The 17482-nt window shown below is 41.6% G+C and overlaps 1 protein-coding gene across 3 annotated transcripts in view; it reads right to left on the reverse strand.

Moving 5' to 3' along the window:
• Positions 1-17482, reverse strand: part of KIAA0586 (KIAA0586 ortholog) — a 69846-nt gene that overhangs the window by 9938 nt on the left and 42426 nt on the right. For 2 of the 3 annotated variants that reach the window (XM_050975634.1, XM_050975633.1), the window contains exon 30: positions 15235-15319. The exons of the other annotated variant lie outside the window; for it this stretch is intronic. In XM_050975634.1, the coding sequence (XP_050831591.1) occupies positions 15235-15319 (85 nt within the window). The remainder of the gene's footprint in view (positions 1-15234; positions 15320-17482) is intronic. 3 annotated transcript variants of the gene reach the window in all.

Genomic DNA, 17482 nt, shown 5'->3' on the forward strand with positions numbered 1-17482 from the left:
TAAGTGGTGCAAAACAACAAAACACAGGGGGAACTGCAGGCAGCTCCCAGCAGCACCAGAGAAACCAACAACTAGAAAAGGCTCCTTGTCAGGAGCTGCAGGGCCTTGAGCAGACCCTTTTCCACCAGGTTCTCATTTGGGCAGGTGCTCTTTGCCTCTGAAGCTGCAGCCACATGCACACAAATTGAAATTTGGGATGCTGGCTCCACCAATTTCCTTCAGGAAGTTCTGCAGCTCTGACTCTTCCCAGCTCAAGCTGTTGGTGCCAAACGTGGTGAGCACCCAGATCATCCCTCAGTGCTTTGGGCCATTGTGGAAACCCAGGGAATATTTGTCTGCTCTGGGGTGTTCTGACCCCCAGGGGAGCACTGACTTGGACCCTCACTCATGGAGAAACTTTCCCAGATTTCAAGATAGACTGGAATCCACAAAAGTGTGAAATAGATTGTAGAGAGCAGTGTAGGTGTGTCACTTGGTGAGAAATTGAGGTTTTGGGATTTTTAGTATGTTGTGGATGGAAGCAAGATGGAGGGCACAGGGTGCTGTCCTGGGCTTCTTCTTCATGCTTCTTCTTCCTTCTTCTTCATGGGTTTGGGTGGCATTTTGCAATTGGGCAGAAAATTCCCCATTGGGGGCTCTTCATATCAGTTATTGGGTTAAAAGGGAAATAATCTAGGTGTCCTTTCTTAATTGGACAGTTTAGTCTTAAAAGTCCTTGTACCAAGAGATTGTTGGCCATTTTGTGCCTTCTAATGAGAAGCTGCCAAACTCACAGTGGTGAGGCTGTTTTACTGATAAGAAATAATAAACACCTGAGTCTGAACATGAATTACTGTCTGGAGTGCCTTCAATCCAGACCCAGAGAAACCAACAGGCCATAAGGAGGATTAACAGAGCTTGTTGGCATCTGAGGGAAAATCATTTATCAGTTCTCTGGGTTTAAATATGCCTGGCCAAAACACAGGGAGATGTGCACTGCAAAGGAGCATGCATGGAAATCCAGCCTGCAGGTGTGGGCTCTGCCTGATGATGGACACAACTTGGAATTATCAATCACTGAGGCTGGAAAAGTCCTCTCAGGTGAAGGGCACAGACACCTGGCTCTGTGCATCATTCCAGAGCACACACCTGAATTCAGGAGCTGTTACAGGAACAGCAATTACACAAAGCTCCTCAGGAAAGTGGCTTCTGCAAACCCTCCACACACCTGACAATGGCACAGACTCAATTATTCAGCACAATCCTGATGTGACATGATGACACCCAGTGTGTGCCAGCAGGAAAAGCACAATGGCAAAGGAACTCTTATCTTGTGTGCCTCATGGAATTTAATGGCTCCCAATATGTTACCTGAAGCAAATTCATTCACATATACACACAACACACTCCCAAGCTCAGGAACACTTTCTCTGCAAGTAGCAGATAAAGCAATTTGTTTTCTGGCAATTTCCCTCACATGCTACAATAAGACCAGAATCTTAAGGAATATTATCCATTATTTTCTTTCTTTCTGCCTCTTAAATATCAGGGAAGAACTCAGTCTGGAATATACTTAAAATTCAATACATCTCCTAGCTGGGGAATATGTTTTCCCTCATCATTACCCTGTCACTGAGCATTATGCTGCCTACACAAGAGCAGGAGAGAACAAAGGCTTAAAGATCATCTTTCTTTAAACACAACATTTAAGTGTCACTGTTATTTAATGCAATATTGGGGGTTTTTTAAATCTTGGAGGCAGAGAAGACACGTGTTGCAAAATCTCTTGCAACAGGACTGTCTCCTACATTGCTGGAAGCCTGGAAAGGGTCTGGATCATGCCTGGGGCTTCTCTCACTAATTCTGCAATGCAAACTGCAATGTAGTTTTAACTCTACCATTACAGAGTTCTCCAGTCAATCCCTGTTCCTTCAGATGAGAAGTAAAAAGGTTAATGCAGACTCATTGTGCATTGCTCTGCATTTTTAGAGAGCTGCTTGGAAAAGGAGTAGTGGAGTATCCAAAGTGCAGCTTTATTCACACAACCTACATTTATCATGCACAGAAAGTTTCCTGGAAACCTATTCTAAAATCTGATAAGAAAAATCCTCATTAAGAATCATTTGCTTGTTTAATTTCCACTTATTGAGCTTTAATGTACCATAAAAGTAATAACAACAGTGCCTTAACTAAATACTGCTTGTCTTGTGTTCATTAATTTCAGAACACAAAACTGCCTGTAGATCCAGGAAGCTGCTGGAAAATAAAAAGAAACCAATTGCATAAACTCAAACGAGAGAAAAAAAAAATAAAATAAAAAATTCTTTTTTTTTTTGTGGAACACTGAGTTCAACAAAAATGTATTCTGTTCACTGTACACACGACACCAATGGGAATAAGAGCCAGTTCAAGTTCTAAGTTACCATTACTTGGGTAATGGCTTCAAGCTGCAAGGCACAGCTGTATGGGCCCAGCCAGACAGGCTATCACAGCAATGCTTTGATAGCATGGGGCCCTTAAGTGTCAGGATATAGAAAAGGCAGCAGTTGTTGGCTGTGAAAACAGTCTGATACAAACCAGATGGGGACTCACTTCATGGGCAACACAAAGGAAAACAATTGGCTCATTCAACAAAGTCAGGCCACTGCCCCAGAGAATTAACAGAAGACAATAACAGTCAACCAGAGTTGATGCAAACAAGAAACAGCCATGTGGTTAGGGTTTAAGGATTGTTTCTCCTCAGACTAAACATAAAGTTTTGATTTCTAATTCTCATATTCATTAATTTCAGTCTCGTTTACAAGCCCCTTCTTCCTCCAAAGTCTTCCGTGTAATTCATTTATGTAGCACCAGCCTTCACACACCTACTTAAACAAGAAAAAAAAAGCTATGACAAAGGCAGCTATATTAATCTAATGTTTCCTGAGGAATGCCAAGACCACAGACAACTTTCTGAACCGTGGCAGAACAAGATTACAGATACACAGAGGGTTATTAGACATATTTGCATGCATATGGCAATATATTTACTGATTCTTTTTGATTTGAAATGCATCAAGCCCAATAGGTCACATGCTGGGTTACCAGAGTACAGATGTCCTCCAGGTCTGTGAAGAGTTCTTCTGGTTTCTTACTTAGGTTTTTTTTAAGCAAACTTCAGATCAATTATGTTGCCACATAAGAGTTTTGTCAAGCTACAGTTAAAAAAAATCTATTAAAATAGCTATTACCAAACCTTTTTTGAAGCAATCAAAAATTTAGAAACTGCCTATTTCAGCCATAACTCAAAAAATTCCCAGCCCACTCATCTTTATAAGCTTGTAGAAGATTATGGTCCAAAATCTTAATTGCTCTTGCTGTTTTATTACAGGAAATATGAAAGTGACATGTGCAAAGGTATTTTGATTACAAATTACTTACAGAGATTGCACAATAACTCAGACCTCTAAGGGCCTTCTGCAATTTCACTCTCAGACTGAAAACATCTGAACTTTCTTTTCATATACTTCAGCCTATTCCCTCTGGCAGACCCTGCACTGTGAGCTCCACACCAGTGTGAGAGCTTGGATGGCACCAAGGAAGCCACACCTGGAAACCCAAGCAAGGACCTGGACTTGGAGATGTCCTGGATATCTTGTAAATCAGTGTCCCACACATCATGAAACCACAAAATGGTTTGGGGTGGAAGGAACCTAAAAAATCATTTTGTTTCAACCCCCTGCCATGGGCAGGGACACCTTCCACCATCCCAGGTTGCTCCATGCCCCAATGCCCAACCTGGCCTTGGACATTTCCAGGGATGGGGCAGCGTCAGCTTTGGTGGGCACCCTGTGCCAGGGTCTCAGCACCCTCAGAGTGAAGATTTTTTTCCTAATTTCTAATCTAAACCCACTCTGAATGTATGGCTCTCATTGAACAGGCTGCCTCTGGAATGACAGAGGGAGTTTGTCTTTTAAGAAAGTGAAAAAAACCCTCTCTGAATTAATGAATCAGAGATTCAGAGGCCCTCATCATCCCCTTAAGTGGTTCTAGCCTTCAGCTGCTGTGGCTCTCCAGCCTTTGAGCATGGCTTCACTTCAAAAAAAGGCCAAAAAAACCAAACCACCACGTACTGCAGGTAGAAAAAACAGGTTTTACTTCAGTGCCCTGCCATAAGCACAGAGCCAACAAAGCCATTGTGTGCTGTGCTCTCTCTGAGCTAAAACATCTCCCCAGCAGAACCACAGGGCTGATTTCCAAAAGTGCAGCCAAATTCTTGAACCCTCTGCTGCAGGGCTGGGCTGTCACATCATAGCAAGAGAAGACTTTGCCTGCAGAGCTGCTATTATTCATTTTTCACATCATATATCTCGAGGTCAGACCACATTTTCTACGTGCAGCTGAAATTTTGGGTCGCGTCTCTCTCTGTTAGGTCGTTACCAGCAAATGCTGAACCTTAGGAACAGAACAGCCTTTATTTATCAAGCCTTAAAACCTCAGAGACACTGGCACTGATAGTCCTGCATTAAAAGCAGATGAGAGAGGAGCAAAAACCTCTTTAAACCCCAGGTCTGCCTGCAGAGGTAAACCCCAATTGCTGCTATAAAAGGGGTTTGGACATGGTCTGTCAGAGAGCTCCTGCACATAAAGGGCAGCAGGAGCAGGAGGAGGCACGGCTGCCCCGGCTCCCTCAAAGTGAGGATTCCAACAGGAAACTGCTCCCCCCTTTCTCTTTTTTTTTCTTTTTAATCAGGAAGGAAGCTTCATCTTCAGCAACAAGCATTCCCTGTGTAATCTCCCTGCCTGGCTGGTCTAGGAGCGGGTCCAATTACTGAAATAAGCAACATGCGCTTCTGAGAAGGCACTCGTGCATTTCCACTGTAACTCCAACTTGTAAATATTTCCCATTTCTAACTCTGATTTACGTAACAGGGCACAGCGGCAGCTGTTAAGTAAATTAAACAATTTTCTCAAGATCTGGAATTATGGTTTCAGGATAATAAAAACACACTACAAGTCAGAAATTAAGCAATTTGCAACATATTCCGTGCTTTTTAATTCTCCTGAAGATACAATGGCCTGACAAGGACAGACACTGCAGCTGTTTTATTGTCTTTAAACAAACACAGCTCTGCCTCACTCTTGCAATATGCACAGTGCCTAAAACAAGGTCATGACATGCAACCCTGAGATTATTAATTTACTCTAACAACCTGAGTTAGGATGGAGAGCAGCAGATAACCCATGAAGTCTAAGCCACCTTGATTGGCTAATTTTGAGCCAAAATATAAACATAATTCTACCAGACCTAGAAAAGGTGAGCTACATTTTCATTGTTCGCATCTGGTTGATGATTTATTCATTTGGATTAAAAATACATGCTTATATGATATTAAAAAAAGAAAGAGTTAACTGGAAGGCAAAGTCATGCTGTACACAAAGAGAAACAGTCACTTCCCTACAGCCAAAGCACTGGGGGAAAAAAATGAATTTCACAGACCTGCTCCATATTTTGTGTCACACTCAACAACTTTCACTCAGGTTGTAGAACTGTGCTTAAAACCAGCTCTTCCTTCTTTTAAAGCTAAACATAAGTTTTAGATTAGAGCAGAATGACAGGACATACAAAGGTTCTAAATTTAAATTAAGTTTTTCTAGGTGTAGGGATTTTTTTTTCTCTCCTGAATGACAGCACAATGATAAAAACCAGAGCACAGTAGTCCACAGACAATGTTTAACCCATCTCCATCATTTACTACTGTTCCTTGCAAAGGCAGTCACAAAAAGCACATTTGCAAGTGGTATTTCAGAGCTGAGGATTTGCTGTACTTCACTTACAGAATCAGTTGCATGGAAGATGAAGAGGGTTTTACTCCAGCTTTATGTTAGGAAATGTTATTCCACAGAGTTACAAAACACAGCCCCATGTGCAGCCTCAGCACTGAGCAACAGGTCATGCATGACAACTTTAATCTTCACTCACCAGCCCTTACCCCATTTTTTAACAAGAATGCTACTTTGGCAGCCTGCATTTCTCAAAATCAGCATGTTATCAAAGAGGAGCATTACCAGTATTTACACAGTGTTCTTCATTTGGAAGACATCCTAGATAACATTTACTCCATGCTGTTGCCTGATTTGAAAATTTCATGGGCTTCTATTCTTAAGAAATTAATCCTGTGGGCTTGGGAACCCTATATTTATATTTAATTCTAAGCAGCCTTTGTATCACTGTATTGAGAAGGTGGAGCTGGACAAACCTGGCTTCTCTTTGGTGCATGAAGTTGAAGGTCTGTTTACTCCCAAAGCATGTAGAAAAACAAGAAATGAAGTACCTAGAAACAACACTGGTCACCAGCATGAAAACTGCCTGTAATCAAGCCCTTTCACAATCTAATAAGCAGTAGAATTTTAAAAATATTATTTGACTGTGGACACAAATTGTCTTAATATCCATCTTTATTGGCCACTTTGATTCTCATCATAACTTTGCAGCTGTGCCTTGCCTCTCCTTAGCAGTGCCAAAAATTTACAAAGCATTAAAAAAAGAAAAAAAAAAGAAGTTTATTGTCTGAGAATGACAGCTTCTGTCTGCTTTGTAGAAGAGGTCTGGGGGCAGACAGTCAGAATTTGTGAGTTATTCATCACTCACCTCATACACACTCATGTCTCAGGATTTCTCTCCTACACTAACAGCTGGCTCCTTCCAGCTTTTATGTAGTGCTTAAAAAAGCTGAATTGAGAGCAATTTAAGAACAGGTAAAGCTGAAGGGAGTCCAGCTGCCTCTGCCCAGGGCTCAGCAAACCCAGCCCAGTGGGGAGAGCAGAAGCTGCTCCTTCTGTTGTGCTGCTCTCAGACTTGCACCAGCCACTGAATTATAAAAGGCAACATCTGCCTTCCCTACCAAGCAGAAAAATGTAACCAACTCAGCACATGCTGAAGACATAAAGCCTGCATTTCTCCTATCACAGTGCTATATATGTTTCTCCAAGCTGAAATATGTGTTTGTAATACTCCTTGTCTTCACCTGTCACCACACAGTATCCAGGCAATGTATTGCCAGCACCCAAAAGCATCAAGACTTCCTGCTCTGATACTGATGCCTTTTATAAAACAAAAAAAAAAAAGATAAAAAGGGAGATAAAAGACCTACTTAAATGACTGTTAATCCAAGTAAGGATGGTCATCCTAGGAAATCCTGTGGTGTGTGTGCCAGCTGAACTAAGCCAGCCAGCAGCAGCTCTGCCTGAGACCTAGAATGGATCCTGACTCAGCTTAGCTGGTACGGATGCATCAGGCTGTAGACAGAGAGTGAATGAGAAGTGGAAATTCTTATTCAGAAATCTGCCTTTGTAGGCTGGAATCTGTGTGAGAAGCTGCAGCAGAATTCTGAATGCAGTAACTCCAACCAAGAGCCCTGCTGGAAAGGGAATGCTCTGAATCATAGAATCACAAAATGGTTTGGGTTGGAGGAGACCTTTAAAGCCCATCCAGTTCCAAACCCCTGCCATGGGTAGGGACACCTTCCACTATCCCAGGTTGCTCCAAGGCCCATCCAAGCTGGCCTGGAACACTGCCAGGGATGGAGCAGCCACAGCTTCTCTGGGCACCCTGTGCCAGGGCCTCCTCACTCTCACAGCAAAAAATTTGTTCTTCACATCAAATCTACACCTGACTCTTTTCAGTTTTAAACCACTGCCCCTCATCCTGTCACTCTCTATCTATAAAAAGTCCATCTCCATCTTATGACTCCTTTAAGGTACTGGAAGGCCACAGTGAGGTGGCCCTGAAGCCTTCTCTTCTCCAGGCTGAACAATCCCAGCTCTCCCAGCCTGTCTCCACAGCAGAGGTGCTCCAGCCCTCTGGTCACATCTTGTTGCAGTGACACACTGAGGCAAATCCTTTAGAACAAACAGGGATCCCAACTGACATCCTTTTACCATCACTGCTAACAAACAGGCATGTGAATTAAACTAGTACAAGACCACAAAAATCAAATGTCTGTTCACAACATTATGACAGCAGATGATGTGCAAAGGGATTTCAAACTCAATTATTTGTCTACAAATGAGCAACAGGTTCAGGAGAGACTGTTCTGATCTCTTGCACGACCCACCACAACACACAGGCCACAGAACAGCTAAACATGCTTACTTTCTAGCTGCACATCAGTTCTTTCTTGTTAAACCATGGGCTCAGAGCTGTGGAACCACTAATTTGTGAGAAACTTCTCCCTCCAGAGAAGAACTAACTGGAAACAGCCCTGGGGCTGATGTAAGCATTAAGTACATGGGGAGTCTCTGTCCTTAGGTGGCTTGCCCAAGCCCATTAATTTTTTGTGTGTGTCCCCCATTTATATAAGCAATGTTTGCATGAAAGGGGAAAGCAGGTCAGCCTAGTCAGCCTGCCACCATCTGCTTTTATTCAGAGTTGCTCAAGATCAGTGCCAGTGGGATCAGTGCCCATTAAAGGGGTTTATTGTGTGTGTTTATTTTTTGCTCTTTACAATGAAGGCAACAGCAATTACTGTAAGTTTGTAAAAGTGCATACAAATCATAATCCTCAATACAAAGCTGCTTCAGTCAGATCCCAGCATGTTTACAAATCCTAGACAGCCTGTGAGAAAAGCTCTCCTGGCACAACCATTTCCACAGGCTGGGGAGGAGTGTGGCAGTGTCCAGGAGATCAGAGACTTGTATTTAATAGTTGTTATCAATTCCATCCCCTGTTTGCAATCCACAGCAACTCCAGCTGATTCCCCACCACCACGAGAGTCTTTGACAAAAGGAAAAGCCTCACATTGGAGCTTCACCCCCAAACAGGCTGACAAGAGATGGATTTATACAACTAAAACTGGAACTGGTGAGAGATCAAAGGTAGGCTGGCAAAGGGGAAATAGCAATTTAGAGCTTTCAGCTAGAACATTCCAAGTCCTGAGAGTGGATATGCAGCAGCAAGAGGTACCCTTTCCTTAAGGAGAATTCTACCTAGGATAGGCCTGGTCACTAGAGACACAAGCTACCAAAAGCCCTGAAATGAAACAAAATATCAAAACCCCCCAAACAATTAAACAATTGTAAAAAACCCCACCCTAACTGGCAAAAAGATGGGAAAAAAAGGGAAAATACAGAGAATTGCAATGGTAGAACTGTGCTGCTTTGCTTCCAGGTCATCAAATTGTTTGAAAAGTAAATGCAATTATGAATCTTTTTTTAAAAAATAAATTCCAGTTAATTTGGATGTGAAATCCTCTACACTTTTATGACATACTTCAGAATAGAAAATCCTCTGAACCTTCTGGTGTCTGGCTGATGTGATGTAGGCAGTTCAGCAGGCACCTGGACTAGGCACCAGATGATATTTTGAGGCAAAAAGGGTAAAAAAAAGTGATAGGAAAAGGGGGAATGGTCTTAAGCTGAAGGAGGGTAGATTTAAGTTAGATATTGGGATGAAACTCTTTTATTATGAGTGTGAGGCTCTGGTACAGGGTGCCCAGAGGAGCTGTGGCTGCCTCATCCCTGCAAGTGTCCAAGGATGGGGCTTGGAGCAGCCTGGGACAGTGGAAGGTGTCCCTGCCCTGGCAGGGGTGGAACTGGATGAGCTTTAAGGTCCTTTCCAACCCAGACCTGTCTGTGATTCCATGAAAAAGTTCCAACTCCAAATGTCCATTGGGTGCTTTGTGCAGCAGTGCCACAGGTTTTCAGCTTATTTGCATGAAAAAGGGACTGGAGATATTATAATATTTTCACATTACAGCCCTCATATGTGACTGAAATAGCAGTTTAACTGAAGTTTAACTTGAGATCCATAAAACACACTTAGAGGGATGCCACAGGTCACTGGATTAGATCACCTGGAATCCTTTAAAATCTTGGCTCGAAGAGGGAATCAGATGAGATTTTGTAATATTTTACTTTTGAGCCCCAGAAAATCTGAATAAAGACAAGCAAAAAATCAAAGTATTTGACAGTCTCCATAGAAAGCAATGCTTTCAGTAGTGATCACATCACTTTGAAGAAGTTTTTCTTTCCCTCTCTGCACAAAAAACCCATCTGCTGCTGGAATTTCACTGAAAATCCCTGCTGCTGTGTTCAGACCAGAGGAGGGGCTTGGTACAGGAACACACCCTGAAATTCAGCAAAAAAAAATGTATTTAAACACAAAAATCTTCTCAAAAGGGAGGGTTTATTCTTTTTACTGTGTGAAAATTGCAAAATGGTTCCCTCCAGAGATCACCCAAACACACAGCCAGCAGGGTGGGATGCAGGAGGGAGCTGTGAGGATACAGAAAGGGGGTAAAGCAGCATCACACAGGCACCAAGGGAAGGTAAAAAGGGAAATCTCCTGACTTTGCACATGGCAAATCCTCAGCACAAGGTCACAGCAATGTCACTGCAGCAGGGAGAGCTGTGACACTGAAGGCTGCAGGAAGAGAAGAACAAACTCTCAGCTTCTTAGAAGTTGAAGGAAATTGTCAAGTGATAAAGATTGGCAATACATGGTGTGGACCTGGCCTCAAGAGGAGAATCCCTCCTCCCTGAGCACAGCCCTCAGCAGCAATGTGACATTGCTTGGGACAGTTTCCTTCAAGTATCAACTGTATTCTCTTGTTATTTTAAATTCTCCATCTGACCACTTGTATTTCAATTCATTTAGGCACCTCAAAAAATCAAATTACATTCTAGGAATCCAAACAATAAACTAGAGTTGTGCTTCACCTGCCTCTAGTTACTATTCTTCACACCTTTAGGGCAAGTAAGTGAGGGGAAAAAATGCCAACTGTATGAGACCAGAGGAGCATTTCCCAGGAAGAATTTTTTGGGAATGGCTACAAAGCTGTTCACAATCCCATGAAATTCCAGCAGTTCCTGCTGTTTGGTTCCTCATGACTCAAAGCTGAAGCAGCAGAACACACCCACAGCAGGACATCATCATCCACAATGACAAATTCACACAAGACTTTGCCTTAAGCTATGAAAAGTCCAACTGCTGGTTAAACATTTTGTCTGAAAAATAACTGAAGTAACTCAGTGGGAAAAGAAGCAGCCACGGATATAAATGACACTTGTTAATAGATAAATAATATTTACAAAAGCCAAGAAATTAAAAGCTCCTGTTCCAAATGTACTATAACACAGCTAAATATTTACTTAGAGGAATTCATAGTAGAAACTCTCAAATGTGGCTGAGGATTTGATGTGGGATATTATTCAGAATGCACACTTTATCACTACTATACATGTTTTCTACTGCATGGGCTATTGTGCAGCTCCTATGGACACATGCAGAATAAATAAAACCTCCCTGAGAATTGGCATTCCAAACCACTTGGAGCACCTAAAAGCTAAGATCTACTTAGAGAAAAGCCAGAGCCTCTGCAGGAAATGCAGCCCTGCCTTTCCTGACTTGCCCAAATGTAAAATCCATTAACTGAGTGATGTCAATGAGCCACCTGATAGCACAGAGAGGTAACTGGATAGGAAAACCAGAGGAAAAATAGATCAGAAACATCCCTGGAAGAGTTCAAGGCCAGGCTGGATGGGGCTTGGAGCAACCTGGTCTGGTGGAAGTGTCCCTGCCCATGACAGGGGGTGGAACTAAATGATCCTTGAGGTCCTTTACAACCCACACCATGCTCTGAGTCTGACAAGAATTCTGAAGAAACCCTGAAAAAAAACTTACATGAAACACTTGCCTGAAAAATGCCTTAATTACAGCCAAGTGATTTCATTCCTCCAATTTCTAAGCTCTTCTCAGAAATTAGGCAAATTCAAGGAGCAACACAGGCTGCACAAACTATTTCAGCCTCTCAGGTTGTGCTGGTTCTCCCTGCTCTGTGGAAGAAGAGCTCTGCTTTGCTTCACTGGCTGCTATATCCAGGGTGCTGTGGAGAGTCTTTAGCAAAAGCCTTCAGTGAAACTCAGGCCAAAAAAAGAAACAGCAGGATATTAAGGGAAAAGTAAGCTTTCAGTAGAATAGTCATTGAGTTTGACCAAAACAGTTCCAGTTCTAAGAAAAAAAAGAAAGACCTTTAGCCTTATCCTAATCTTCTTCCTTCCTTGAAGCATCTGTTACACATTTGCCTCACTCCACAATAGTTTTAAGAAAAAATAACCCAAAACCTAACTCAGAGCAATTCCTGGCTGAAGAAGAAAGACAAAGAAGTATTTAGTTATAGCCATATTTTCAGCATTACAGCTTTCAATACAGCCTAATGTCAATGCTAACACAGAAGCAGCCCATTTTCAATACTGAACAAGGACTGAGGAATTTTTGTTTTTATACAGATTGTTTTAAGGGCTTCTTGTCTTCTTATTCATTTATTGCACAGATCATCTCCTCCCACAAGCAGTTGTGCAATCTCTCTGTGGCAACAAAGCCAATTGCTTAGTGTCCCAATATTCCTTTCCCATGTATTTACACTGCCTGAACATAATTCACTGGCTGGAGATAAAAAGGAATTACTATCATCAAGTTGCGCTCTCTAGGTCACATTTTGAGAGTCTATGCTGTAGGAAAATAATTAAGTGAAGATACATCTACCTCTGAGCTGCTCATATTAAAGTTTAAAATTGCTCTGCACTCAAGCATTGCCACCTGTTCTTTCATTTTAATTTTAAAAATTCTGAATCCCTTTAATGTAAGCCTGAAAATGCTTAAATCCTGGAAATATGAGCATTCACCAACCACAACAATTACACTCCTATTAAATTCATGAAGATATATGAAAGAATGGTACAAAGATTAAAGGGTATTGTAAAGCCAAAAATACATATGCATGTATATTATGTACTACAACTCAATGTTTTCAAACCACTGTCTCCACTGTGTCTAGAGAAGGAACACATTTCAATTAATAATACATCCAGGCTTGATTTTCAGTTGTAACTTTTCAGGAGACTTTACCCTTTCAGGCTTGATATTGTAGCAGTCCTGAACTTCAATTTTCATTAGAAGCCATCAATCAACATTCTTTCAGTAAAAACACATGTTCACTGCAGACCACAGAAATTTTTAAACAACAAAAGAAAGCTCTAATGTGTATATATGTTTATGGCCACCAAAAGATGAATCAAATCTTGTCATGTACTTATCAATCACATAAAAATGGCTTTTCAACATCCAGCTTGAAGTCCAAAACAATTTTCCCTTTCTCCCCACACTGTGAATTCACACTTCATCTCAGGGCTTTGGATTTCCTAAATCCACACCACTTACCCTTTAAACTCTGAAAAAGCACCTAAATGGTGCTGCCTCCAAAATGCTTCTCCATTTCCAGGCAAGCATTCCTTGTCCCTTGCTATCCCAGGGAAGGCAACCATCTGACATGAGACTTTTATAAACAAGGTGCTTTGAACTTACACTAACAGATGTGCTTAATTTTAAAATGTTGTATTTACTTAAACCCACGTACACTTATCATGTTGCAAGCTTTCCTTTTTCTTTCAAATGCTTCTTATTAATTTTTACCCTCAGCTTTTGGCCTGATTAAGGTCTCTGTGGTGAAGCTTAGAGAGAGGAGACATTCTGGTTAAAAGTGACAGACAGTTGTTTCCATTCTCTAATCCTTGAGATTTTTATTGGCTTATTAAATATGTATACTTCGAATGAGATTTCAATTATCCTGCTATATAAATCATCCTTTTTTTTTTTCCCCCTCTCAAAGAAAATTGACTACTGCCATCTCCTGGTCACATGTTTTCAGCTCACAGACACAGCTGGGCCATGCCCAAATTCCTTGTGTTACAGTACAGATAAATGCAGAGGTAAAAACAGGTAAACACAGACCTGCACTAAGCTGTGCCACTTCAGCTCTGGAAGCTTTTCCACTAATTATCCACAGATAATTTTTACATTATTCATAACTTTCTTCATATGCAAACCACGGTTTTGAAATCAGGTTCCAAGTCCCACGACCAATAACATTGGCCTGGGGCTTTTCTTACCACTTATAAATATTTGAAGCAGAATAATTCCCTCAGAATTCGATGAGATGTTCTTAAAAAAATTAAATGGAAGAAGTTCAAAGAATAATTTTTAAAAGGGCTTGAAGGGAGAATTTCTCAGTGCTAGGGTGGAGCAATTATAATTGCATGTATTGCAGACAGGCAGGTTTTTAGATTCTTGTTCTTAGAATGTAAGATTAAAACTGCTACACATCTCACTGTAGCACCTCCACAAACTTCTTATCTGCTGAAACAATTACCCATGGCAGTCATGTGCACAGTTTATGCTATTCCCACACTGACTTGAACTACAATAAACAAAAGATATTCTCTCCCTCTCTTTCATCATCCTGAACACCTTTACAAACACTGTTAAGCAACCTCCAAAAATAGCAGAGATAATACTTAGTGTCCTTCAGAACAGAAAATCTTTATCTGTTACACACCAGCTTGAATCTCATTTTAACATTGAAAATATCTTCTTTTTTTCCACACTTCCATGATCTTAACTTCACATTATCTTTCAGTTCTCCTGCAGCAATCCTGTGCTTTCTCAAGCATATGAGCCACTCCCTTTATCACATCATGAACATCTCCTTTGCTGAACAGCACTCTATAAAGCAATTAAGATTCAGTTGACTACAGAAAATGCACATTGCAATGCTCTTGGCAAATCCAAATTGAAATAAATACTTAATTGCCAAGATTCTCATGACTTCCATACAGATACATTTCATAGAATCATAGAATGCACTGGGCTGGAAGGGAACTTAAAGCTCATCCAGTTCCCCCCCCTGCCATGGGCAGGGACACCTTCAACCATCCCAGGTTGCTTCAAGTCCCATCCAGCCTGGCCTTGGACACTTCCAGGGATCCAGGGGCAGCCACAGCTGCTCTGGGCACCCTGTGCCAGAGCCTCAGCAGCCTCACAGGGGAGAATTTCTTCCCAATATTTCATCTGACCCTGCCCTCTGTCAGTGGGAAGCCACTGCCCACTGTCCTGCCACTCCCTCCCTTGTCCAAAGTTCCTCTCCAGATCTCTTGGATCCCATTTAAGCACTGGAAGGGACTCTAAGATCTCCCTGGAGCCTTCTCTTCTGCAGGATGAATTTCCCATCCTTTCCTTGCACCCCCACAATAACATAACTGTACACACACAGCCATAACTTTGTGCCTGTGTATAAACTCTGCATCCAGAAATGGCTGGAAATGTTGTAGAGCAATGAAAACCAAGTTTAAAAAAACCCCAGCACTCTTATGCCAGTATACAACAATATTTAGAAGTGATGTGCTTAACTGAGAGAACTCTGCATATTGACACTGATTTACCTTCTTGTTGCATCTCAGATTTCCTTCCCACAAAGATAACTCGCGGTCTCACAGCCTGAACATGTGCAGTTCCTTGGCTTTCCTCCTAGGTATCATGCATTAAAATCACATTACAAATCTCACTTTTGATGTCAAAGCACAGCAAGATTACATTCAGCTTCAAGAAACATCCAAAGAAGTTTTTAAGGATTCATTAAACACGTGCACTTGCTCTCCCTACATCTGACTTCAAGAGAATTCAGCTCTGTTACAGCTATTCCCTCTAGACAAACATCCTGGGAGCAGCAGGAATGGGTGCAAAAGTGCCATTTTGGGCTTGAAGACACAAGAGACTTTCAATTTTTACTCAAAACATGTAGTGGAAAGAACATAAAATTTCCCTGGCTTTCTTCAATCTCCAGGATATCTCCCTAGGTATTATCCTCCTGACTAGGAAGAGAAAGATGAAAGAGAAAAGAAATATAAAAATTTCAGCACACAGGTTGGAAAACACAAGCCAAATCTAAAATTTATTTCCTTGGCCATGTTTTTAGAACTGGTTGCTCCAAGCCCCATCCAGTCTGGTCTTGGGACACTTCCAGGGATGGGGCAGCCACAGCTTCTGTGGACACCCTGTGCCAGGGCCTCCCCACCCTCCCAGGGAAGAATTCCTTCCTTATCTCCAATCTAACCCTGCCCTCTGGCAGTTTAAAATCACTGCCCCTTGTCCTATCACTATGTGCCTGTCTGGAAGACTTAAACTTTCTCTTAAAACAGACAGAGTTGAGAATTATTTCATGAAGGTCTCATGGAAATGTGACTGAAGGACACCAATATATTAAATCAATATTAAATGTCAGCAACATAAAAGTTCTCATGGATCCACCTGAAGTGTTTTGGGTTTTTTTCTATTGGATTTGTAATACAGCAAAACTCAATTTAAAGTGAACCAAGCTGCAAACAGAAGTTTAGAGATAACACAGATTCATAACCTACAGTTCTGCATTCCTAAGATTAAAAAACCATGTCTTTTGAAATACTAAACAATGAAAGCTAATGAGAATACCAAAGTGACAATCCCACTTGAAAAATGCAGATTGTATAAAAACATCCATACTTACAAAGGAACATTATGAAAATATTTTGCAACCAAGTGATTTTCTAAGATTTTAACAATGCATTTGGGACTTTAAATTATTTAGATTTACCATCTCTGGAATGTGTAGCCACGCAAATATGACTTCAATGTTCCTGTCCCTCCCATGATCAAAATGATTTATTTAGAATAGGAAGAGCTCAGCTTCCTCCAAGTCATCCTCTTGCTTCTTAGAGCTAAGACCATAGGGGCAAAATGGCCACAAAAAACACTCAATTCCTGCATTGTTGCACAAGAATGGACAGGAGGGGTCAAAGTCAAGATGCATTTAGTCTGGCTTTCTGTCTAACAGTGGCTAAAAGTATATATAAATGTCAAAAAAAAAAGAAAAAAAAATCTAATGCCAGGAATGGAGGAACAGCCAAGGAATTTGGGTAGATAAGAAAATTCCTGTATGACTTAAGCCATTTGTTTTGGACTGAGTGACCACACAGACTTCACTCTTCAGGACTAAAAGGCATTTGCTCCTGCCCTGTGGGAAAACTCAGGGCTTTCTGCTGGTGAAAACCTGACCTACACACCAGTGCCAGGGAGCAAACAAATCTGGCAGCTCCGCATCCCTGCCAAACCCCCCTGACACGAGGATCTTGCTCACTCAGGCTGCAGAACCACCCAGACTGTGCCATCACCTCCCAAGGCCAAGGCCCAGCAGGACAGCATCTGAAATCCTGCATTTTCTCAGGTCTCTCAGCAAACTTTGCTCCTAAATAGATTTGTCTTCTGCCTTTGTACCTAGGTGATACAGTTTGATTTCAGTGAAGGCAAACACTGTCTGCAGATGAAGAACAAGATGTGAGAGTCAGTGACTAACCTGTGAGAAAATCCTTCAAGTCTGAAGTGATTGCTGCCTCAAACATTGCACAGAATGAATGAATCATCCTGAAAGCCTCAGGAGCTCCTGCTCTCTTTGCTGGTGTAATGTTACCAGAAAATCTGTTCCTGCCGGCAGGTGACAAGGCAGATCCAATGGCAGAGCTGAACACAGATGCCATCCTTAATTAAAGCAGGGGAAAGCTTCATCCTTGTCACAAGGTAGATAAATGCTGTCACAACAAGCTTTCAAATCACCTGGTATAGGGGTTATTTTTTAATTTCACAGAAGGATGTAAAGAT

This window comes from Serinus canaria, chromosome 5 (genome assembly GCF_022539315.1).
Source record: "Serinus canaria isolate serCan28SL12 chromosome 5, serCan2020, whole genome shotgun sequence".
Lineage (NCBI taxonomy): Eukaryota > Metazoa > Chordata > Aves > Passeriformes > Fringillidae > Serinus > Serinus canaria.